Source organism: Musa acuminata, chromosome BXJ3-10 (genome assembly GCF_036884655.1).
Source record: "Musa acuminata AAA Group cultivar baxijiao chromosome BXJ3-10, Cavendish_Baxijiao_AAA, whole genome shotgun sequence".
Taxonomy (NCBI): Eukaryota; Viridiplantae; Streptophyta; class Magnoliopsida; order Zingiberales; family Musaceae; genus Musa; species Musa acuminata.
Genome location: NC_088358.1, coordinates 31,588,480 through 31,614,531, shown reverse-complemented (window position 1 = coordinate 31,614,531; position 26,052 = coordinate 31,588,480). Strand labels below are relative to the sequence as shown.

The 26,052-nt window shown below is 37.6% G+C and overlaps 3 protein-coding genes and 1 pseudogene across 6 annotated transcripts; 2 read left to right on the top strand and 2 right to left on the bottom strand.

The window, feature by feature from the left end:
• The first annotated feature begins 2,501 nt into the window (after positions 1-2,501).
• LOC135650957 (transcription termination factor MTERF2, chloroplastic-like) lies at positions 2,502-4,947 on the top strand. Of its 2 annotated transcripts, XR_010501682.1 has the most exons (3): positions 2,502-3,811; positions 4,073-4,126; positions 4,432-4,947. XR_010501682.1 is itself a non-coding variant. In XM_065170684.1 (2 exons), exon 1 carries the CDS (start codon positions 2,574-2,576, stop codon positions 3,786-3,788), a length of 1,215 nt encoding a protein of 404 aa, XP_065026756.1. In that variant the 5' UTR covers positions 2,502-2,573; the 3' UTR covers positions 3,789-3,811; positions 4,432-4,947. The 2 variants fall into 2 exon arrangements, 1 of the variants encoding a protein (XP_065026756.1); XM_065170684.1 differs by lacking the exon at positions 4,073-4,126.
• A 1,839-nt stretch (positions 4,948-6,786) lies between these two features.
• Positions 6,787-10,232, bottom strand: LOC103969080 (putative leucine-rich repeat receptor-like serine/threonine-protein kinase At2g24130). Of its 3 annotated transcripts, none has more exons than XM_009382502.3 (3): positions 9,715-10,232; positions 7,603-9,642; positions 6,787-7,410 (listed from the first exon to the last, which is right to left on the bottom strand). In XM_009382502.3, the coding sequence occupies exons 1-3, from the start codon at positions 10,178-10,180 to the stop codon at positions 6,977-6,979; spliced, it is 2,940 nt and encodes a 979-aa protein (XP_009380777.2). In that variant the 5' UTR covers positions 10,181-10,232; the 3' UTR covers positions 6,787-6,976. The 3 variants fall into 3 exon arrangements, with proteins under 3 accessions (XP_009380777.2, XP_065027933.1, XP_009380776.2); XM_065171861.1 differs by having other exon boundaries at positions 7,603-8,704; positions 8,780-10,219; XM_009382501.3 differs by having other exon boundaries at positions 7,603-10,232.
• A 939-nt stretch (positions 10,233-11,171) lies between these two features.
• LOC135651465 (nudix hydrolase 3-like) lies at positions 11,172-25,102 on the bottom strand. Its single transcript, XM_065171535.1, has 11 exons — positions 25,031-25,102; positions 24,693-24,758; positions 22,893-22,970; positions 22,731-22,826; positions 20,700-20,806; positions 20,427-20,595; positions 19,572-19,655; positions 17,220-17,314; positions 17,040-17,130; positions 16,809-16,955; positions 11,172-11,508 (listed from the first exon to the last, which is right to left on the bottom strand). Exons 1-11 carry the CDS (start codon positions 25,100-25,102, stop codon positions 11,446-11,448), a joined length of 1,068 nt encoding a protein of 355 aa, XP_065027607.1. The 3' UTR covers positions 11,172-11,445.
• Positions 13,490-15,461, top strand: LOC135650548 (uncharacterized; annotated as a pseudogene).
• Positions 25,103-26,052: the final 950 nt, after the last annotated feature.

The following is a 26,052-nucleotide window of genomic DNA, read 5'->3' as shown; positions in this document are numbered from 1 at the left end:
AGCATAGGTCTTTGTCTTTTGATATTTATTATAGGTAATATCGGGAGAGAACTAGATTGGCTCAATAAAATAATAATTATACTCCATCATAATCCACTTTCCTAATGAATGCTAAAGAACTCAGTATTGCTTTTCGAAACCAACCAAATTAGGAAAAACCTGCTTATAGAATATATTTTTAAATTTCTCTTTTTCTAATTGAAAAAATAGATGACATCTTCTAATTTTCTTTGTGTTCAATAGTTTTAAATATTTTCTTCACTTGATGGATCTAACGTTCTACAAGATTAGATCTACTATGTCCTAGAAAATAATTAGTCTCAATTTCTTAAGGTGATCTAAAGTATTATTTCTACCTCGTTAAGCTTCATCTCACTTCTTTTGACGCTCAAAATAGCTTCTTATAATATTAAGAATTTCATGTACATCATCTAGAACATTAGCAAGTGTTGAAAAATAAGATGCATTTTACGATGTCCAGAAAGTTAGCACATAATCAGTGATAGGTGTATGTAAGGATTAAGTTTGTTTCAAAATATATAAAACTTTCTAAGTTAGTATTTGCTGGACATCTTTTATAGGCATATGCCAATAGCATTATGACTATGAGCATCTCTAAGCAATATGATTCATATCTCGTATAATAAGTTAAAAGATAATCACTGAATATCTATTAACCCTAAATAATACAATGATATCATAAAAAAAGCACATCCTATATTTTTTTCAATGATTACAACATCTTTCTATATATACATCACGAGTCAAATAAAAATATATTATTTTATTAATATATAAATTTTAAATATTTATTATAATTTATTTATTCATCAAAATAAAAATCAAAAGTTAGGCTTTATTGAGAAAGATGTTAACTCAAAAATAAAATTCAACTAGCTCTACCTAGCGAAAGAGGCATGTTTGTTCTATATTAGAATTCGATTTAGTATTTTTATGAGGTTGCTTTAAAAATTAACAATAAAATAATAAAATTTTAATATATTAAGTAGGAAACCTTATAAGTTCAGTGTAACATAAATACATATCCAAAAGTCAATCAAGTCACTAGCATATATTAAATGTCCAAATATGCACTCTTATAAAAACGGATGGAAAAACTTCATCATATAGGATAAGTTTATGTTTTCCTAATAGCAGATAGATACAAATACATATCAAATTTCCAATAGTAGATATTGTGATATCATTCACCTGCCAAAGTAGATATATATATTTCTCTCAATAGTATATAGTGGACAAAGGAATCATCTAATCGTCATGTCTAATAGTCTATTAATCTCTAAAGGGAATCACCCTAGCTATCATCCATAAAAAAATAAATTTATCTCATAATAATTATATCCATATTGAGATAAAAATAACATATTAAAACATATCAATCTATATTTTTAATATCACTAATATTAAATAATATCAATTAGCTCTCAATTGATTTGAACCATGACTCAATCGGACCAATTGAACTCAATTTAACTAGTACATAACTAAAATTGATATCTTATTTTTTTAATCTATTTAAATCATCCTAAACTAGTATAATTTAGATTAAATTTTATTTAATTTAGGTTAAATAGACTTAAATAAGTTAAATCGATTTGGAATCCTTCCAAATAGATCTAAACTGATTAAATGTAATTTGGTTCAGGATAATAAGCTAGATTATATAACACTAAGTTAGATTGAGTTAGCCTAAATCATATTCACTACATATGTCTGTGCATATATCATCAAATTATAGTCAAAATAGTTAATCATTAATATTGAGTCATTAAAATATAATAAATAATAATAGATCAAAAAGATAAAATTATATTAGGGAGAAAATAACGTTTTTATTCAACTATTATATAAATCTAATAGAAATCAAAGATTACAATTAGCATGCAAGATAAAAATATAAATTTATATATAGTATGAATAATTAAAATATATTATTAATAAAAAATAATTTTTTAAATACTTAACAGCATGGAAGAAAATTTTATAAATTGTATATAGCACAAATAATTATAATATATTTTAATATAAAAAATAAAATTTTAAGTACTTGAATGAATAAAAGAAAATTTTAGAAACTCTACATAGTATAAATAATTGTAATACATCTCAATTCAAAAATATTATTTTTAAAAAAACTTAAATATATAAAAAAATATTTATTTTTAAAAAAATACAAGAGAACCTATTCTTATGTAAATTCTTGTTCCTCACACAGTAAAAAATGAAGGAGAGAATCCTCCCCGCCCTTCAAGGTAATAATTATTATTTTTATTTAATTTATTGATAAAAATAAAATAAAATCACTTAACCTAAAGTATTAAATATTTATTTTATAAATTTTATTCACTAGAAATAAAAAAAAAAATTAATTATACTGAAAGATGAAACGGTCAAAATAGTATCTTGCAGATCACTTTATCTATTTTTTTGATATAAATAATTTATCCTTTAATTTTGTATTTCTTGTGCTTAGCGAAGGGTTATACACACTGCAGATAGAAGCGGGTTGTTTGTCTCAGGGTGCCGCTGCGACTGCTCTCTTTCGTCCCACAATGGCGGCTGCGACGCTCCGCTCCGTACTCCGCCGCAATAGCCTCCTGCCCCTGTTCGAAACCTGCCGCCTTCGAGATCTCTTCTTCTTCTCCTCCTCCTCTGTCGACCCTGCCGCCGCTGTAGGCGTCACCATATCTCCAGATCCCAACTTCATGGTGGAATACCTCGTGAACTCCTGTGGGTTCTCCCCCTCCGAGGCAGCCATGTTCTCTAAACCCCTTGCGCGCCTCCGATCCACCGAGAAACCCGACGCCGTCCTTAACTTCATGAGATCTCAGGGCTTCGATGGCGCCGGTATCAGGAAGGTGATATCTATGAAACCCAATTACCTATGCTACAACGTGGAGACGAACCTCGCCCCGAAGTTTCAGTTCTTACGCGATTTGGGACTATCGGAGTCGGACATCGTCGATGCCATTCTGAAGAACCCTGCCATCCTCTGCCTCGAAGTTCACCGTTCCTTCGTCCCCAAATTGGAGATGTGGGAAAGTCTCTTGGGATCGAGAGAGCTCGTTCTCAAGCATCTCAAGAAGACAACGCGGTTTTTCCACTCCAGCGTTGAGAAGACATTGCATCCCAACCTAAAGTTCTTGAGGGATGAGTGCGGCATTCCTGAAGAAAGGGTTTTTCTCGTCTTGAGAAGTCAGCCACAATTAATCACAAATAAACCAAAGTCACTCCGAGCTTTGGTGGCGAGAGCCGATGAGCTGGGGATGCCACGGCAATCTCGGATGTTCATGTGGACACTTAATATTCTCCAGAGGGTAAGCAAAGAGAGGTTCGAGGCCAAGGTCGAGCTCATGAGGAGCTTCGGGTGGTCGGAGTCGGAGTTTTCTTCTGCAGTCAGGAAAAATCCCACCTTCTTAAGCATCTCCCTCGATATGATGCGCAGAAAAATGGAATTTTTTATCAATGTAGTCGGGTACACCCCTTCCTTCATCGCCTCCCAACCATCTATCTTGCTATATAGTCTGCAGAAGAGGGTCATTCCTCGGTTTCGTGTGACGGAAATGTTGAAATTGAAAGGATTGTGGACTGGAAAATACAAGTTTACATCGATTCTCGTATTCACAGATACCAAATTCATGGAGAAGTTTGTTCTCCCTCACAAAGAAAATGTTCCTGAGCTGCTTGATATTCTGAGAGTTGCTGGCACCTGGAAACGAAATGAAACCTTGCATTTGGCATCGGAGGATGAGGAAGGGCTTAGCTGATGGTCTAATTTGTGACGACGAAGGTAGATTATTCCCCTAATTTGAGATTTTGGAAATAGAATGCAAAGGGCTTATCAAAAGGTGAATTGAGGTGTGGGATTTTTCTTTTATGACAAGCTAGATTAGCATTGATTAGAAATCAAATTTGTTCTGTCTTACTGATTGTTAGCTTAAATTATTTTCTGATTGTCTTTGGCATAGTATTGTTGCTTTGTCTGTAAACTGCATGTTTTAAAATTTCTACCCAACATTCCCAACTGAGATGACCTTTGGATCTATTGTAGGGACTTTTGGATTCTGTCCAAATTAATTTCAATTCTGGATTGGTTTTTGTTTGGGTAAGTCCTGATGAGTCATATTTCAGATCAAGTTATGCAGTATATAGAAAATATCACCAAAGATCACAAGAAATTGTTGAGTGGTAGTTACTCTAATGATTTAACTGGCTGAAAAAAACTTGAACACCAAAGAGTTGTTTCTGTAATTTGTTTTTAAATGAGTCATCACCCAATTTATGGATTTGGATATATCGAAGAAGGTGTTATCTCTTGTCAGTGGAGGCTTCTTTGCAAACAAACTTATTTATTTATGTGCTAACTGGATTATTCAAATTTGATTGATACATTGTAATGTTATTATGCAGTGGCTTCAATGGAATTTGAAAGACCAGTTGCACTGGGTTGATCAGGAGTCACCAACTCTTCTGAAATGTCTTCAACCTGCTTTGGAATTGCTAAAGCTTTTCTCGCATCAACAAACTCTTGCATACCTCCATAGGCTTCTGCTCGTCCACTCTTTGTGATTCCAGGTGCAGATCTCTTCATTCTTGGATTTGGTGGATGCAACTTCTCATCATCATAGCTGAAGCTTCTGCTCCACTTGAAAGCCTTCAGAAGGCTGCACAACTACATTTCTCCAACATCTGAATCGAACTAATTCCCTTGAGTTAGTCGATTTGCTGGTTCCTTAAGAATATTTTGGATGTCATTTTATTTCTTTGTTCAAGTATTTATGTTGCCGATGTGGTCCATGTTTCCCGCATCATGAACCGTGTGGCCCATTGTCTAGTCAATCTAGGAAGGGCTGTAAATTCTCTGTTTTTTTGGGTCTTGTAATGATAGATCAGTCTATCTCAGTATCTAATCCGTTTTAATCTTTATTGAAATTTCTCCTTTTTTGATAAAAAAAAACAAAAACTCTAACATGCAAACTAACATGCAAGCTCAGAAGGTTTAAAAGTGACAATTAAATGTGTATTGCAAGATCCTGTAATTGGCTTTAGTTCTTGTTGTAGAGTTTATGATCATTTACATTACTAGTATTTCAGATTTATGCACGCTATCATGACCCGTTTCTCAACCAGTTTTTTTCTGGCTATCCGTGCCTTTTTGCATGTATTCAGTATCTCATTTCTGATAGGATCATTAGATCATCACTCATCTCTATCAATGCGTGAATTGTGTTTTGAATTTTGATATCAGTTGGAAACAAACATTAATGAAATGAATATATGGAAGGAACTGAGAAAAATAGAATTCATAAATTTAAATGAGACAAGGAATCAAAGCAAAATTATGCACTTATATATCATGTTAATTAATCGATGCAACGTGACCATACAATAACATACACATTTTCAAACAAATATAGGGTATTTAAATTAGGATTGAGTAGCCACAAACTACAAGTGTTTGCTCCCAGTAGCTCGTCTTCAATTGTTCTTCAGTCTGTCATATTCTTGTATTTATTTGATTCCCTCTTCTTCTGCAAAGTGTTTCATATGTCTAAAAGCCTTTAATGTATGAAAGTTTACTTCTTTGACAGATGATCAATTGTGTTGCTACTCTTAACTCTGGTTATTATATTCTACTCTAGCAATTACCAGGTAGAGGAACATTGTACTGCTGTAAACATAACCTGTACCTAGATGAAGTCATGTTACATTCAACAACACCAAGTTGCATCCAGCTCATTCTTCTCAACATCAACTTATTTCCAATTGGTGTCCTCTCACCAGTAGCAGTCCAAACTGTATCACCACTGCTGATGATACTGGTGGAACACTCTCTGCATCCCACTATGAGTGCATCACTTCTTTCAGCTCTTACTTATCCAATCCATAAACGAAAAGAAGGTATGTGGCCGCTTCTTAGTGGTCACATAGATAATGGGTTAGGCAACTTTAGTGCCCAATCCCTTTCTTCTTTCCTGCAAGAAACTTAGATTGTTGATAGGCTATGTGATCAAAAACAAATTTAAACGTGCCGTTCGGCACCACATCTTTGAGCGATATAGTTTGAAGGTAGAAAGAACTGCAATTTGGTTGATTTTAACCGGATTAATATGATTGAGCTGATTGTAAACAATGCGAAGGCTTTTTTGCTATTGGGTTTGTGAATCTATGAAAGTGATGGTGCTAAAGTCCCACTGTAGTTTCAATGTGTCAGTGGACTCTCCGTCATTCCTCATTACTGATGGCCGTTGTATTACATGTGAAAAGATGTCATCAAATATAAGGTTTAGATGATGATTAGATGGAAGTATGCAGTCATTCAAAAGTTAATACTATAGACTAGTTTTAGAACCAAATTTTAGCTTTATGGTATGGGATCCAAGCAGAAACCCACAAGCTTTTCTTCCATTACTGAAGAATAACACCTGGTGGACTGGATACTGGGTGAGGTCCCCAGAAGTTGAGCTTTCTTTTTCTTCACTGACATTGGAGAAAGCTGGTGAAAAGCTTTGATACATGTTGAGTTGTTCCTTGTTTCCTAGCAAAGAGAAAATTAACATATGCAATATAATTGACCAAATGAGGATGAACTTTGATACTAATGTAAGATTATTTCTTTACGACCTGAGAAATTAAAAACTCTCGGAAACAACCTTTTTATATTTCTTTATAAACGTAGATGATAATGTAAGCCAAAAATCTTCCAAATGTAATCGCTAGGACAAGACTGAGTTGGTCAAGCAATTTCTTAGTTGATCATAAGTCTTGACAAAATAAAATAATAGAATTCATAGCAAAGATATGAGAGAGAGAGAACAGCAAAACACAGAAATGTTTACGGTGTGGCCATCAGCGACATGCTTATGTACAGACTTGTACGGAACAGCGAAAGAAGCAATAACGACGAAATCATCCATAGTTTGCACGTACAACAAGCACTGTTCATCTGTTAGAGCTAGTCATCGACGTTCGACAAGCTTGTCTCTCCAAAAATGGAGGACGACATACCAAGAGAAGAGCCGAACGTGGCGGTGGTGTCGCCGGCAAGATACTTCTTCAACCGATCTAAGTCATCGGCAGTGTCCTCCATTGTCGGCCTGGACGACGGACTCTCCTGGGTGCAGACGACGCCCAGTTCCAGAAGCTCTCCGATGGCGACCTCCCACGTTCTCCTCACCTCCGGCGTCTGTTTCCTCGCCTCGCTGCCTAACGCGGAGTCCACCACCGTCTCCGCCCCACCGTGGTAGTGGCTCTTCACCCACTGCTGCAAGCTGTTTCCGCCCTCGAACACCTCATCGGTGGGCCTCTTTCTCGTCACCACTTCGAGCACGAGCACGCCGAAGCTGTAGACGTCCCCCTTCGTCGATGCTCTCGCGCCGTATCCATATTCTACAGAATTAACGACAGACGTCACCGAATGAAATGAAGCATTACGGTACATCGTTTGTATGACTCTCTCTCTCTCTCTTTTCACTGCATGCTGCTGTCTCATCGTTGCCCTACCCTGGCATACCGATCTTACAGAGGAAGACGAAAGAAAGCACAGTTAGTATCGATTTCATATACAAAGCATAGAGATACCGGGTGCTATGTATCCGATGGAGCCACAAAGCATGTTAGCAGTAGAATTCCCCACGTTTTCCACCTCACTCCCAACCCCAACGTTCATCACCAACCTCGCGATCCCGAAATCGGAGACCAAAGCAGTCATGTCATCGTTGAGCAGCACGTTGCTGGGCTTCAGATCACAATGTATAACCTTCACGGGCGAGTGGTGGTGCAAGTAGGCCATCCCTTCTGCGATGTCACTGCAAATGTTTACCCTCTGAATCAAGCTCAGATCCGAAGAGGATGAGTAGAGGTAGCTGTCGAGGCTGCCGTTCGCCATGAAAGGAAGAACCAGAGCTTTGAAATCCGGTAGGCTGCATGCCGTGATGATCCTCATCAGGTTTCGGTGCCTGATTCGCTTCAGAACTTGGCATTCTCTGTTGAAGCTCTTAGTCGAATTACCGGTGTGGAGGTTCAATACTTTTACTGCCACCACGGTTCCATCTCTCAACACCCCTCTGTAAACACGTCCGTAGCTGCCGGACCCAACTAGTCTTCCTTGGCTGAACTCTTCGGTCGCCTCCACGAGTTCTCGGTAGGTGATTCGAGGGTAGCTCGACTTGACGACCGGTGATGAGCCACCAAAGATGTCGCCCCTCCTGGGGATACCCATTCCTTCCATCTTTCTCACCAGTTTAACGCAGCACAGTGTGAGCAGAAAGGCAACCACTGACCCACCCACAGAAATGGCGATCAAGAACTTAGGAGAATGCCGCCACTGCGGTGGTCGCCGACGACAGGCCCTTTGCAGCACTAATCCGCACAGGCGTGGGTTCTCGAGGTAGGAAAGATTGGTGAACCTGGAGAAGACTCCGCCGGTGGGTATCCACCCGGTGAAATCATTGTGCGAGAGATTGAAGAAGCTGAGATGGGTGCACTTGTTAAGGCTCGATGGAATCTCCCCGCCTAAGCCGTTGAAGGAAACATCAAGCGTCTCGAGGTTTCGGAGACTGCCAAGCTCCGTCGGAAGCTGCCCTTCGAGATGGTTGTGGGAAAGGTTGATGAGCATCAGCTCAACACAAGTTGAGAGCACCGGGATGACTCCGGTGAAGTTGTTGGCAGACAGATCTATCATCTGCACGTGATCCATGTTGCTGAGCTCCTTAGGAAGACTTCCTTCGAGTTGGTTGTTCGAGAGATTAAGCATTACCTTGGCGATGCCTGATACTTCTCCGGGCAGCTTCCCGGTCAATCTATTGAATGAAAGATCAAGATCGTTCAAGCTCTTGTATCGTCCGAGAGTAGCAGGTATCGATCCAAAGAGTTCATTGCTGTGGAGATACAAATAGCTGATTCGGACAAGGTTTCCGATGCTACTTGGAATCTCACCAGACAATTTGTTGCTCGACAAATCCAGCAGGTCGACCGAGACGACATTTCCGATCTCAGGAGGAATAGAACCGGTCAAGACATTGTTGGACAAGATCAATCTCTGTAGCTTTGATATGCCGAAGATTTCCTTTGGGATCGCTCCATTTAGATGGTTGCCGGACAGGTTGAGCAGAGTCAAATTGGTAAGGTTGGCTATGTCAGGAGGGATTGGTCCAGAGATCAAGTTATCTTCGAGGTGGATGATGGACAGATTTCTGGGGCCCCTACCGATGGCATGCGGCAAGAATCCACCAATGCCCGCTCCTGCGATTTCAAGTTCTACGAGCTCTGAACAGTTTGAGAGAGTCAAGAAGAAGGGCTCGAGGTTGGTGTTATTGTCATGGCTCGACAGGTTATTAAGGGACAATTGAAGGACTTTAAGCTTAGTCTTGTCCTGTATGATTGCAGTGGGCAACTCATCCGAAAGATTATTGTTGCTGACATCCAATTGACGCAGCAACGACGAATTTGAGAGCCATATCGGCAATCTACCAGTAAAATAATTCTGGTAGAGGTTGAGGGCGGACAAAACTGGAAGACCAATTCCCGCAGCCGAAGGTATATGGCCGGAGAGCTCATTCGCAGAGAGGTCTATCTGACCTAACCTGGTGCAGTTGTAGAAGATGGAGGCTGGAATCTGACCTGCAAAATAATTGTTGGCAAGGTATAGATAACGAAGGCTGGTGAGGTAGGCAAGTGACGGAGGAATCGCACCAAAAAGATTGTTGTATGAGAGATCGAGGTATTTGAGGCGCCTTAAGCTGGAGAATTCACGAGGTATATGGCCGGAGAGTTCGTTCCCGGACAAGTCGAGCCGGCGAATCCAGGTGAGGTTGGCAAGGACCGGGGAGAGGTGGCCGGAGAGATTTCTGCTGCGGAGTTGGAGGTACACGACATAGCGACCCTGCCGTCTGTCGCACGTAACGTTGACGAACTCGCACATCTCGGTAGTCTCGTTCCAGTTCGATAGAGCCCGTTGACTTTGCAGCGTCAACGTGTTCTTGAAGGCCAAGAGAGCAGCCTTGTCCTGTGAAATTTGCCTTGCGAGGAGTGGGTAGCTATGAGCCGTGACAACGCGTCGGAGGAGGAGGTGGAGGAGGAAGAAGAAGACATGCTTTACGACCATGAAAGACATGATCTTTGCCTTCCAGTAAAACATAGCAAAAGGAGTACCGTCCATAATAAGTCGCAGCACATCAGCACGAAGAATTGATGATGGGAAGAGAGAGAGAGAGAGAGAGAGAGAGCAAAGTGATTGGCCTAGTGATGGTGGATGGAGATATTGGAGTCCTACTTTCTTTCCTAGTGGTAATGATTACGTTATCTAAGATTCTGTGCTTTGTGGATTCAACTTTTGGGCGGTCGCTCGGCCATGACACCGAAGCCATAAAAGAATAGAGGGTGGAGAGAGGTGGATGAGGATGACGATAATTGAACATATTACAGTGGTTTGATGACTTCTGGAAGAGAAAGCGTCCAACGAGGAAGTCGGTGCCATCTAATTTCACGTGTTAAATTGGTGACTAAAAGCTTTTCATGCTTATCTGATGCAATCCTTCCAGACCTCATCAAGAAAAACAATTGAATCTACTAGTGCTAGTATATCTCCAGATCTAGCTAGAAGAACCTAAGTTTTAGGGTTAAGTATTTAAAGACTTGATCATATCATAAGAGAAAGATGAGAGATTTCGAAGTGATCAGAGCCGTCGCTTCACCAAAGTAAAAGCTTCTCAGATGGAATTATGCCTAGCGGAGTCTATACTTTGAGGTTAGTACCCATAGGGGGGGTGGTGTTTGGCCACCACCTTCCTTTCCAGATACACCTGTATAGGCTAATAATATCTACATGCTCTTGGGATTGCTTTTTAACAGGCATGCAAACACATCATTTAACCATTGGCACAAAGATGAATAAAAGATTCTTGAATCAAACACATCGTTTGGATCTGTAAGTGGCATACTGCTTGGAGCTTTTAACGTGGGCAGACTATAAAACCAAAAATGTTTATAAGCAACGAAGAAAGAATTATGTCTTTGCTCTTTAACCTTGCAAGTTCACAGTATCTGAAGAGAAATATGGAGCATTGATGCAAAGAAAAACTATGCAGCAAACTAAGTATATATCATATAGTTTCATACCCCTGGTGTACCTGACTAGGAAGTCAATCTGGTGAAAGCTCAAGAAACGTATGTTTCGTGTATGTTTTTATTCTTCATATATGTAATACAGAATGTTGGCGAGTCAAAGTTCGAATAAAGTGAGTGACCTACATAAGACTTGGGAATGATTTTTGACAGCAAAATCATTGTCTTTGTAACTAAGAAAACTTTGATGGAGGTTTGACAACATATAATTATTTACCTCCATACCTGCTTATGAGTTTTCAAATCAGTACGTGCCGGTTTATCGAATGAAGCCTGCCTTTTAGCAAACTTGTCACCATGTCAATGAATCTTCTCCAAGAATTTGTCTGCCACGCTGAAAATAGGAGCAATATCAACAGGTACCTGAAAAAAAAAATTGCATGAGACAACAGCATTTGGTTCCAAGACATGCAGTGATAAGAGAGCTCAGACAACAGAAAAAAATTTCTTCAGTGATTTGTGGAGAAGCACATGCAATATTTTCTTTTACAATGCTGTATCAAAGCCTCTACCTGTCCAATATGACATTGTGATGTAAGAAATCCAATGTTCATTATCAATACAACTAGTTAATGTCCCTTTAGATGATCAGTAAAATGTTATGTTGCATTACAACGTTTCATATACATGTGATTTATGAAAAACAATTAGTATGTGAACAAATATCAATCAGCGGACAACTGTGTGAATTATGTGATGGATTACTGGCACCTGACAGTTTTCTTTTTCTTTTTATCTGGCCATGTTTAACATGAAATTTTACTTAAAAGGGATTGATCAAGATTACCCCATCTAAAAAAAGGGCCAAGATATGATGCTTTATATGTTGTTTTGAATAGAGAAATATTAGAAAATAACATTCCGATGACTGGGGAGGGGTGTTGTCTCCACCTTCAGCTGTCACAGTAAACCTTTTGTAAATTCTATTGTATCTTCTATATCAAAGTATTATTTTATTAGCATAATACAGTAGGCTGACAACTTTCTGCATGTGCCTTGTGTTAGGATTCCTTAATTTTAGGAGTCCTTAATTTAGGGATTTGATATTAATCTTTATTTTTTCTATTTAGTTTTCCCTAGTTATGGTAGGAGTTTGTTAGGATTCTTTTGATATAGTAAATTAGAAATTATTATTTTTATGTTTTAGGACTCCTAGTCTTAGTTGACTAAGGATTAAATAACTCTATAAATATGTAATATCTTTGGCTATTCTTCTTAAGCAATCAAATACAACTCAAAGCCTTTGGCCAACTTGGAGGTTGATCCCCTCAGAGCGATCAAATCTCTATCTATTTTCTTAGATAAAGCCCTAGGGTTTTCTCATCTGGTATCAAAGCGGCGTTCCTCGACGTTTCTAAAGTTCTTACGGTGTGTCCTCGGCATTCCCTCGGTCTTCTCTCCAACGCTGCCATAGGCCCTGACGCCCACGCTACTAACAATGACTTCACCTCAACACCAAGTAAGCAGGGTTCATGCCCTTGACCCGAAATAAAAAACAAAACATAGGAATTACATATCTACAATCATACGCAATGACTAATAACAATTCTATGAAAGCCCAATTTGAAGCCTTGGAAGTAAAAAATTAAGAACAGGCTACATGAAACTCTTAATGATTTCAAAAAAAGTTTGCTTGAGAGTTTTAGAAAATTTAACAAGATGGAAGTTCGAGTTCTACAAGTAAACAACCTGACCGATTTGAATTCATAGAAGAGATCACTAAGAGCATGATAATGGCTATCCTTGCATCAAAGTAGAATTTCCTAGATGGGAAGATAGAAATCCGACTAGTTGGATTTCTAAAGTAAAGAAATTTTTTTACTTTCATAGAACTCCAAAAGATTCTAAAGTGGAAATAGCTTCAAATAGACAATGATGCTATTCAATGGTATGATTGGTATAAAACTTGTCACGGAATTCCCTCATACGAGCAGTTCAAGAAAGGGCTTCTTGTTCGTTTTGGGCCATCTGAATATGAGAATGTTGATGGGTAGCATACCGAGATTCGCCAGACTTCTACTGTGTTAGAGTATCAAAGTCGATTTGAACGACTATCAAATCAGGCTAAAGATTGATTTCAAAGACAATTGGTGGAAACATTCATTGAAGGTCTTAATTCAGACATTCGTTATGAAGTTAAGGCTCGTCAACCTCACACTATGACAGCTATAATTTCTTTTGCACGATTGCATGAAGAAAAAATTAACATGGAAAATTGATAATAAACAGGTGACTAGTAAGTCAACTACTCCAACCATTCCTAATTAGGATCCTAATGCTAGAAGACTGGCCGAAGAGGAACTAAAAAAACGATCAACAAAGTGTTTGTACTGGCATTGTGATGAAAAATGGAGTCAGGAGCATTGATACGAGCAAAGAAAACTTTTGATGATTGAACCAATTGAGGAGGAACCAAAAATTGAAACTGTAGACTCTGATCATAAAGGTATTGATAGCATTAGCTGGTTATTCTAACCCTCAAACTGTGAAAGTTGAAGGGCTTTTGAAACATCAATCTGTTACTGTTTTGATTGATACTGGTAGCACCCACAATTGTATGGATAGCAAGGTTGCTAAGCGATTGGTTTATCGCATTGAACATTGTGATAAATTCGAGGTAAAGGTTATTCTTGTTAGAAAATATGCTAAAATTAAAGATCACTCGTTAATCTTGACTGACCCTGATTATACAACTTGTCGGTTGTACGGTGGTTGCTATTTCTGCATCAAATTTATCTTCACGAAAGTGGGCTAAAAGGTATCCCATTAAACTGGAAAGCAAGGAATCAAAGATTTATAAGGGGAGTAAAACATGTTACTTATACTTTGACACTTCTTGGGAGAAGGAATCCTGGTGCAAAGCACTCTGTCTTGCATCCTGCCCTGATAAGGAAAAATGGAATTGGTTCTCCCAGTTGAGCGAAGACTTCCAAGACTATCTATCATCCTTAAATACTAAATATCCTTCTTTTCTGAAGTCATCAACAGTTTTTACTGAGACTACAAACAGAACAAGTAGGATTAATGGAGCTTTAAGAATTCACCTTTTTTTTTAAAAAAACCTGCAAAGAAGGCTTCAAAGAGTGGTTTGGGAAGTAGACAAGCATCATTTTCATCATCAGGCTAGGCTATGGTGAAAGGAAGATTGTTGAGAAGTCATGTTCATCAAATTTTGTATCTTCAAGTGATGGATTCATAGAAAGCTCATTCGAAGACAAATCCTCAGGTAATTCCACGCAAGATATGGCACAACCTGTACCACCAACTTCTACTTATTTTGGTAACAAAAGTATGCTTTCTGCCATTCCTGATGAAACTGCTAATGAAAAGTTTGTCAGTGATGAGGGTACGCTTTGTTGGAATCTGTTGTTTTCAAGGCTATTTTTTTATGTGAAAAAAGATAGTGAGATCAATAATCCCATAAAAGCATGCATCCAGAGGACATTGTCAAATATGAGGACACCAAGTTATATTGGTGAAATCACATGTACTGGCTTAGATCTTGGTAACCTTCCACCTTATGTTCATAGAATGAGAGTTTTCCCTATGGACTTGAATATAGTGTAGTCTATGGAAGTTGATATTGAATACTCTGGTGGTATAATATTGGACATAGAGACAAGACTTGAAGTCCGTGAACCTGAATTGCAAAAAAGACATAATAAAAACAAGTTTAGAATCAAATTCTGCTGGTGAGGTGAATTCTAATTTTCTTGATGGCATTGAGCATTATGGAAACTAGTTGAAATCCTCAAGAAATTCAGCTGTTAGAATGGATAACAGAAATGATGTGGATAAAGCACATGGCCTTAGAAACTCAAAGAGCACCAGTTGGACTTCAGGTTATGTGTCTAGATGGAAGGCTATCCTACATTCTCTCGCTGATCAAGTTTCACAGGTACCACTTTCTTTGGCAATACGAGTTGCTTCACTTCGTGGGACATTGCACTTACATATTAAGCCGCCACCTTTTGATCAATTGTGGTTTGACTTCACAACAATGCTGGAATTAGATTGGAATTTGGACTCATCAGTTGGGGATTGAAAAATAACCAGCAGCCATATTGCTTTGCTTTTTGGCGATCAGGTTAAGGCTGCAATTCGGGATAGTTTGGTGCTTCCTAACTAATGAAAGCATATGCATCCCATGGATGTTAGCAGAAAAGGATGATTGGATCCCAAGGAAAGTTGCACCATTCATATGGATCAACAATGACAGTATGGACATGACAGGCCTTGAGCACACAGTGTCCCAAGATAGGGATAAGATTATTCAACTTGTAAGAGATAATCTCGCATCTTACAAGCTAGAATGAAGCAACAAGCTGATAAGCATCGTAGTGAGCGAGAATTTGCAGTGGATGATTGAGTTTTTTTTCGACTTAAGTCTTACAAGCAAACTTCTATAATGGTTCGGACTTCTATGAAGCACTCTCCTTGATTCTTTAGGCCTTATAAGGTGTTGGAACACATTGGCCCAGTTGCTTATCGCTTGGACTTGCCAACAAGCTCTAAGATACATCTAGTTTTTCATGTTTCTTGCCTTAAAAAGAAGTTAGGTGATGATGATGTGGTGTAATATCATTTGCCAGATATTTCTTCTACTGGTGAGGTTCGAATCCTATCTTAAGCCATACTTAATCAACATGTTATGATGTGTCATAGATATCCTATCACCGAGGTTCTTGTCTAGGCCAACTTATCAATTGAAGATACCACTTGGGAGTCTTACAAAGGATTGGAAGAAAAGTTTCCAGAATTTATTATTGCTCGGCCTTGAGGATAAGGCTGTTTTGAAGAGGTGAAAAATGTTAGGATTCCTTAATTTTAGGAGTTCTTAATTTTAGGGATTTGATATTAATATTTATTTTTTCTATTTAGTTTTTCCTAGTTATGGTAGGAGTTTGTTAGGATTCCTTTGATATAGCAAATTAGGAATTACTATTTTTATTTTTTAGGACTCCTAGTCCTAGTTGACTAGGGATTAAATAACCCTATAAATCAAGGTTTGCCGTACCCGACTGTACCGCCCGGTACGGGCGGTACGTACCGGTCCGACAGGCTAGCGGTACGCGGACCGCCCTGTACCGGTCCGCCCGTACCGAGCACTGTAGCAGTGCACTGTAGCACTGTAGCACTGCTACAGTGCTCGGTACACCTGAGTGTACCGCTCGGTACACCTGGACCGAGCGGTATACCGTACCATACCGGTACCGAGCCCGGGTCGAAACGCCGGTACGGTACGGTACGGCGAACCTTGCTATAAATATGTAATGCCTTTGGCTATTCTTCTCAAGCAATCAAATACAACTCAAAGCCTTTGGCCAATTTGGAGGTTGATCCCCTCGAAGCGATCAAATCCATATTTATTTTCTTAGATAAAGCTCTAGGGTTTTATCACCTTGGGAATAAAAAGAATGCAAGAAAGAATATACTTCAGGAGTGAGCAAGACAGTCGTAGAGATTATTTTAATTGTCAACATATTATGTATATCAAAAACTGAAGTTCTATGAGACAAATACGAGCATCTTTTATTGTGTTAATGAGAGCAACAATAGGGACTCCTTGTTGAGGAGGAGGTTCCAGAAAATCCTGTGAGACTCAATACACCTTTTTTAATGCTGAAAATGCATGAAAACTAAGCAGCGAGAAAAATCCATACCTGGACTCTTTCTAGCTTTTCTAAAGCAATATGAAGTGGTTGTGTCATTTTCGCATAGCGTTGAAGAAGTGACATAGCAGCAGGTTTGTCACCTTTTGCTTGAATTGTCAGGATCTCCCTGCTAAGGTTTTCAACAGCTCCTTCAACCTACAAGAAAAAAATCATTCATGTGAAATTCCAACTCTCTAATTGCAGAAATATAGGTAGAGGAAAGGAGCCACAGGTTGGTACCTTCATAAAATCAACAGAAAATGTTCCATTTGCATGCATGAGAAAGGCTCCATTTTCGTGTAACCAATTAAATTGCAAAGCTTGCCCTTTCCTGGCCTCCAATGTCAATCACTTTTTAGTTTATGTTAATTCTAACAGAAGAAGTAAATTGACACTTCTTTCAAAAGAAAAGAATCATACCCATGTGCCTCTTCTAGTCCAAAGCGTATTGATCGGAAGCAACCCGCCAAAAAAGATACATACATTGACTTCAAAAAACTTTTTGGAAGTAGTTCCTGACAAAATTGAAGGGAGTCCATAAACGCAACTATATTGCAAACCTTGATAAAAAAGCATTATAATCTCATCTTGTAGTGGCTTCCACAAACTGTAAAGCTAGAACAGCCAAAGATCTCCAACCATAGCATTTAGTTAATCAATGTATCATCTTCTAGTCACCATAATTTACAAAGCTTATTCATTACAGCCAAAATATTTATGCATTAGCTGAAGATCTATGTCATACATGCTGGAAAAATCAAAATATTTGTTCAGTCTTAGACATTATTTCCAGCTCCAACTTGTTCTTAATTATTTACATGAAAAGATCTGGAGTGCTGAAGAAAAGGTGCTCTTGATTAGCCTTATCATAGTCCTCAATTATGTTTGACATAATTGAGGTTGCAGGATCAACTACGAATTATGTTTTAGATACATGATCTCGGGATCTGATAACTCTTGTATATAGATTATTTTGCTTATATTCTTTGTAAAAATTCATCTGGCAATTCATTTTTTGCAAATTTCAGTGAACTTTTCCTTGATCAGCTTCACCTATCAACCATGCACATTAAAGGAAAAAAACTGTCATAACATATCAAGAGAAAATGGATTTTGAGCATATATTCAGAGGTTTCTTCCAATCAATGACAGTGGATCGACACATTGATGGTAAAAAACAAAGAAATGTGAAATTTGAGATTCTTTACCTCATTAAAGAAAGTGGATGTAGGATATCAATTTCACTCCAGGTTATCAAATAACTATGGATATTCTTGTTTATAAAATCGAGTCCACTGAGATCATTTGGATCACATGTAATGGATACTAAGAAATGTACAATCAGACACTACATAAGGCTGAAGATGTATAATAAAAAGGAGACTTTTTAAAAAAGTATTGTATGATGAAATAAGAACTGTCGATGTTTCCATGTCCTCCAGGTAGAATTATGATTATAAAAATGACCCCTATATGGTTCAAATTATATTACCGTGACATTATAAATGAGAATTAATGAGCAAAACAAGCTCCACTATCCAAGTTATAAAAATGACCGCGATTCCCAGCAAGGTCAGTTTTGAGTTAAACCTCAGTTCAAATTATATTTATCTAATGAGTGTTCTGGACCAGCCATGATCACAACATATCAAAACTTATCAACTTTACATTTTTTTTTCTCTAAAAACTAGTCCTTCAAAGGTGTGCAAATGTTGAAAGGAACCACAAAAAACAAAGAAAAGCTAAACATTGAGAATTTTAGAGATGAAGAGTACCTCTTTATGGGTTAAGATATGACTAAATTCATGATAATGTTTTTTTTGTCAGCAAAAGTACTTTCCATCTGAGTAGCCGATAAATACTAACCATACAAGCTAAAGAAAAAAATTAATGGACCTTCAAACACCATATTTAGATCTTGCTTAGAGCAAGATTTTAATTTCAAATGATACGGGTGGTACATACCAGTCCGCCAATAGATCGGTACGTGGACCACTTGCTACCGGGCGGTATTAGCCTGGCTGCGACCTGGCTGCAACAAGGGAAGAAGAAGCGTCAAGGGAAAAGAGGGAGAATCGAGAGAACCTCAACGCTTCCCAATTCGGCGTTGCCCTCCCTCAACGATCCCAATCCAGGAGGTAACAAAGAGGCGGCGGCTCGACTTCTTCTTTGTCGCGTTCTTCGCTGAAGGTCTAAGACGCTTGCGGCCTTCATCGCGTTCTTCGTCGAAGGCCGGAGATGTCCACAGCCTTCGACGTCTTTGTCGAACGCTGCAGATGAGGAGAAGACAACATCTTCTCCTCATCTGATGCGACGAGGAGAAGAAAAGAAGGCAACGTCGCCGAGGCAGCATATGCCTCCTTTTTATTTTTATTTTTTTATATATTTTATATAAATTTTTATAATTTTATATTATATTATATATATATCAAGCGGTACACCTTGGCATACAGCTCGGTATGCTCGTACCGTACCGTATCAATATCAAGCAAAGCTCGAAATGTTGATACAGTACAAAATTATGAACCTTAGCTTAGAGTGATGGGAACAATAAATAGAAGTTCTACAAATCATTGATTAGCATTAGATACATCACCCACCAGGAGAGCAAAATGTTCACTTTTGGTTGGTCCTTGACATGTTAAGAGACCACAACAAATAACTGAAAACAGCTTAAATATCATTTAGTAATGTAAATTGTAAACTTGTAAAGTATAAATTGGAAAGGAAACATGGAATGGCAAGATACCCACATAGATGATAGTAACTGACCTGATCGACAAGGAACTTCAGTGCCCAAAGTCCAACAATATCTGCTTTCGCTTCCTCCAAGGCTGAGTGAAGTTCTTGAAGTTCCTTAATCATGAAACCAGGAGATATGTCAGATCAGACAAAGCAGCCTATCTCATTCGAGATATGAACAAAGTACATGAAGTTCAACAAAAGATAAAACAATGCATATATTGAAGGTCATATAAAAATAAATTTGTTTCATTAATGAAAAAGATGCACCTTTTTACATAACCTAAGAAAGAAATTACAATGTATAATCACTAAAAGAACATTAAGTACAGAACATATGTATAATCACTTAGAGAACATTAAGTACAGAACATCAGGGAATCAACAACTTTGTGTCGTCATATGCTTTCTGCTTTATGTTTCTTAGAATTAATTTTAACATCATAAATTAATGGAAAAATAATGGAGCTTGTGGGTGTATTATGTACAAGATGGTCTTTGCATGTTAGATTGAACCCGGTAGTATAATAATGCAAAAGCAAACAGCTAGACATTTGTTTTTTATCTCAACGAATGCGACGCACCTAAAAGCCTGAAACAAAGCGAAACAAAGCACATACAAACAAATTCTTAAATTTGAACAGTAGTTTTGTGTAACATGAGAAATAATAGGAATAGTAACCAACAAACAATGTTTGTCTTACTGTTGTTATGTTTTTTGGACCATGTAACCTTCTGCACATCCATAATTTTTCACAATGTTGCTAGGGAAATTATTTGTTAAATGAAATTTCCCTCCTAATAGACTACATGATAACAATTTGATAACTTCGAGTTCCATTATGTAATGACATCTGAACAAGAGAATTCTGCAATAGTACATACTAATCTAACTGTTGACTGAACACCATTTGGGAGAATAATGGTGTGTGGCCCAATTCCATGGCAGCACTCGTGGCAAATTGTGTGTGTATAAAAGGACTCAAAATCGATAAATTCCTTCTGATCCTCTTTGATGCACACATCAGCTATGGGCTGTAGAATGTGCTTAAATCTGACAGATTTACCAAGTGTTAATAAGTAGCCAAAAAATTTTGTATGAAGTGATTAACAGCAAATATTTGAATCTCAAGTAGCTAATGGACAAGACAGACATACTTGGCCTCTGATACATTCTTCAGCAAGACCATAGATGTTCCACGTTCATTCACTATGCGCTCATCATTTGGCAAATTAAAAGCAACAGTTTGGGGACCTTTCACATCCTGAAAATTTACATAAATTCAAATATAACCACTGCTAAACAAGTAAATTATAGATATCCTAAATATCTACTTGAGATGACAAAGAATGGTATTAAAAACTATAAGCAGAACCAAATCCAGTAAGTACATTACTAAGCTACTTTATTCCATCTATCATGCCCTGGAGAAGCAGCATGGATATGGGTAATTGTTCATGCACCTTTCCACTATACAAAACCAAATTACATGATCAAATCAGACACCACATGAATGAAATATATGTAGCACAATTCTAGGAATTCCAATCAAGTTCCGAAATATGCATATGTACACATCACATGTTTTTCTCTCCTTCGGAGGCCTCTTCCTTCTGTCTCTCCAGCATTGAGAAACAGCAAGGCACTAGGACCAAAAGAGGTCCAGCAGGAGCAGGAACAGCTTCAAGATTGGCACAAGCACCGGACAAATTTTAGGTGATGGTAGAGCTAATCTTTTCAAAACTGGACCGATCAGTCAAGTTTAAGCCTCATTATGTCTCAATACCGATACCTAGAGTGATGGGTACCGATTTTCTGTTGTCTCAAGAACTTTTGTCCAATATGAGCAACACTTCCCAGACTAAATATTGCTATGTTCAACGGCATAGACCAAGCAACTAGGGGTAAACCAGATTTGACATAAGAAAAACCATATCCTTCTAAGCCTTTGATTAGAGAATAAGCATTTAATACAAATATTAAATCAATACTAATTATTTAATATGGTATACTACGATGGGTATGACTTTGAATAAGATTTAATGTATATGAAGATGTGAGCATAACATGAATCAGATGTATCACCCACAAATAAGCAATTATTTAAAACTACCAATTATATTTTTTCAAGAGAGGACTTCAACAAAATATGAAAAAGAAAAGGAAGACTCAGAAAAAGAGAACATAACTCAAAATAAACAAATAACATCTTAGATTAATATAAATAAATTTAACAATTCAAGATACATTTGATTATTCAGATATCCAGAGATGCATAGAACTGAACTCATATCTGCATTCATAATCTGGATTACAAAATTGGGAAATGAGCACGGATAGGCGACCAGCCCATGTTTATTGGATATATTCAGTTTCAATCAAATAAATCTTATGGATATCAACAAACAGTGTTTTACCCCAACAAAGAATATAATGGAACAAAGACAACCAAAGTATAATTAGTGCTTCACTGACTTTGCCTTGAACCATGTACTAGCTACAAAGACAGATATCAGATTTACAGCCATCATAGAACCTGTAAAATCTTCATTTGAGCCTTCTAACACTAATTTATGATGTATCCATCAGATGTTTATGATTAAGATGGAGACTAATATGCAAGGGGCACCTAATCAAATGCATAGGCATGGCTTTATATGATTATGATATCCTCCAAGAGTTGACAATTTCAAATTCTTTCAAGCAAGTCATGATTAATTATATATTACACAGTAAGTACCAACTGCAAAATAGACTATAGATGCTATAATTCCTACATTTGTAAACACTAAGAGGATGAAACTGCAAATATGAAGTTTTAGGATGGTTAAGGTGCCAAACAAGTAACATGATACGAATTATAAAGACACCAACATGTAGGATGATCCACAGTACAATACAAGACAAGACATTGTTAACATTGATTTTATTTCAACAAAAGAAAATCAGTAACTTTTAAGAAAAGTTCCAGAAATAACACAGGTCAAAATATGCAACAAACTCCTGCAAGAAATACCCCACACATGTTCAAGAAACTGTGTAAGTTTGAAGAAATTGATTTGTTTAGAAGAATATCATTCTTGTGACTGCTAAATTAATCAAATAGATGTGACCTGTTAAAAGAAGAAAATACTGGATGGCTAGTTCCAGAGACCTAAGATAATTAGTACAAACAAGTCACAACTCACCCCAGCATTGTAGACAAGTTGAATTACACGGATTGGAGCTGCAACTACATCTTTTGATTTATACATACTGTCCATTGGAAGATTTTGTTCCAAGTCCTGGTCAATATTGAGGATGTTATAACAAGTTTCTACATAATTGATATTTTAATTAGCCAGAAGTACCTGAAGATGATCTCCGAAAAGTTTGACTTGAGATGTTGCTATGTCATCTCGTATTCCCACAAATGCCTCAAATGTTGCCTTCATAATATTCATGAAACTTGTAAGCATCAGCACAGTTATAGATAAAAATGATGAACACAAACCATAGTCAGGACTTCGTATTTGTCTATTGAGTTCAAATGATTAAACAAATGAAAAATAAAAACTGTACAAATAAAACAGTATCCTCAAAAGTCCTTATTCATAGTAATCTCTTCACATAATTAGTTTTAAACAAAAGAAGAGGTATATTGATTGGTCATCCTTATTCATACAAGTGTTGGGCAGTTAAAATAATAATAATGTATACAAAAAGGTTTGTGTAGCTATCTAAGATGAAAATATTGAGACAGATATGTGAGGTTATTAGGAAAAATTAAGAATAATTTATCTTAACCCTACACACTTAAACACAGGTCAGGCTCCACATGCACATTCATGAGAATAGAAGCAAAATGTTTGCACAGGTACCTTTAAATCCTCTTTTTATATTTCGTGTTTACTTTTAAATAACCTAACAGTTCCCAACTGAACTGTCCCAGTCACAAGTAATAATTCACCCACCTCAACCTCAAACATTCCCAACTATAGCACCTCCTCAATGTCTAAATGTGCCAACTAAGTAAAGACAAGATAAATTACACCAGCATGTCCCAGTGCTATTACATGACAATCTTTGGTACATTCATTCTCAAGGGTCAAAATATTATGTTTCAGCTTTGACATGATACTGGAATCTTCAATCTGAATCAGCCTGATCAATCAGTTCAGACCATTGTATTGACTCTTCATCCACAACAATATATATATATATATATATATATATATATATATATATATATATATATATATATATATATATATATATATATATATATATATATATATCAGATTAAAAATGAAAATTAAGAACTCATGAAATATAAATTATAACCTAGGCAAAGAAGAGTTGTAAAGCTATACTTGCTAGATGGAATGAATCAACTAGAAAAATCAGTTAATTTGATTGCTGGTGATTGATATCTGGAAGTCAACTTTTCCAATCATGTTCACTTTGTCCCTTTCAATTAAACCATAAATTTACATCCTTCAATTTAAAAATGATAAACTGTGTATGTGGAAGCTTCAAACGCATGAAGTATTCACCTGCAAGGACCACAAAAGTGCATGGGTATGATGTACAATCCATGGTAACCTACATGCAGCAAACTCGAAGGAACTGAATATGAGATGATGGGATGAGTGGAAAGTGGAAACATTGGTGAAAGCATATTTGTCGTTAGGCCAACTAGGAGAAACATCAAATATTCATGATTTTAGGAACATTATAAACATTAGGCAACTTTCGAAGTCAAAAAGTTCACCATAGACTGCATGAGAAAAGTCCAATGAGAAAGGGAAAAACAAAAGCACTATTTGAGCAACTTCTGTACTAAGCTTATGAAATGTTGCAAGAAATAAGATGCAGACTTCTGAGATATCTTACAATGGTTGAAGTTAGAAAGGACTTTTTTATGTGGCAATGCAAGATCTACAAATACTCAAGAAGACAAATGCAAAAGTAGCTACCAGTAAAAGGTTGCTCAAAGTTGTCATAAATCATGTGCATATAGATTGGATACGATAATTTGTTTTGTTTAAGAGAACAATCAGGGACCACATATTGCAATGAAAAAAAGGGAATTTTAAGATAGTGCTATTTTTATATGGATGTCCATTATAGGAAAACACTAAGTGGCTCAATTGTCACTCTTTATTTACCTTGTACCCAAAAAGTGTGTCTTCATATGTCTCGTAAGGACCAATGGTCACATCCAGCTTGGAGTCCTGCAGTCAAGGTATTTAAAGTATGAATATAAAAGTATCAAGAAGAAGATCGTAAAGTACAAGAATTGAAAAAAGAAATTAAGATATTTAAAGTAATTTCAGTAATTTAGAAGATCATACAAGAAGATATATGAGGACCAAAGTCACTAAAAGTAGAAGTGCATATCCAAAGAAAGATATCATCTTAAATATGAAAAGCATATACTTTATCACTTTTCAAATTGCCCTTTCAAACAGTCAGTTGGATAGGAACATATATAACCCCCATATACATTTATTAACTGGCCTAATATGCACAGATGGCACTGGCAACAGTCAGTAACAAGGACAGCCACATCAACCATGCTAGCCTGCCCTCAGCATGCTCAAAGAACACTTTGCACTCAGTACCGGATCTACAACCTCGGGAACACGTCGCCGGTGACGGTGCCGGCGCTGGTGAGGATTCTAGAGCGATACCTAAAGGTGAAGGCGAGGAAGAACATGGTGGAGATGCCAGGCAACGGGGACGTGCCTTTCACGCACGCCAACATCAGCTTAGCGCGCGCCGAGCTCGGCTACAAGCCGACCACCAACCTGGAGACGGGTCTCAAAAAATTCGTGAAGTGGTACCTCTCTTACTACGGCTACAGTCGAAGAGCAGGAGGTAAGCACCAATAACTTGTAGAACAACAATATTATTCTTATTTTTTGAACTCATTTTATTAGGTATGATTATGAATGGATGACAAATAACAGTACGTCTTCTATGTTCTAAATTGGTTTATCCCTCCCCACTCCTGTGATGTCTCGTTCCCACTAATCCTATGGCTACCTGGAGATCCGGTCCCGCGGATAGTGGATGCGAGTGGCAGGACGGTAAATACCCCGTCGACGCCAGACATGTCTCTTTTTAATAAATGGTGGGTCCCACTTAGGGGACACCCGAAACGTAAATCTGGGAGAAATATGCAAGTTTTGACACGTTCTCGGGTTCGACCGCTTAAAGTGTTCGCCGGCACTCCGTTGGTGGGAGGGTGTCGGTTGGGATGATCATGACGTGGGATCACGCTGTGGTGGTGTGGGGCCTGGGTCGTTGGAACGGCCCTGATGGCGCCACCAAACCGGTGTTAAAGGGTGGCGTGGCGTGCATCCGAAAACACCAAGCGACGGTGTGGCTTCCGCTAGAAGACACCGCTAGAATACTTCCTATGATATTATTTATTGAATTTAAGTTGAATATAAAATATTCTATTCACCTCCCATTGTAACACAATACAAGATTTATTGACTATTGTAATCAAATGTTGCATGA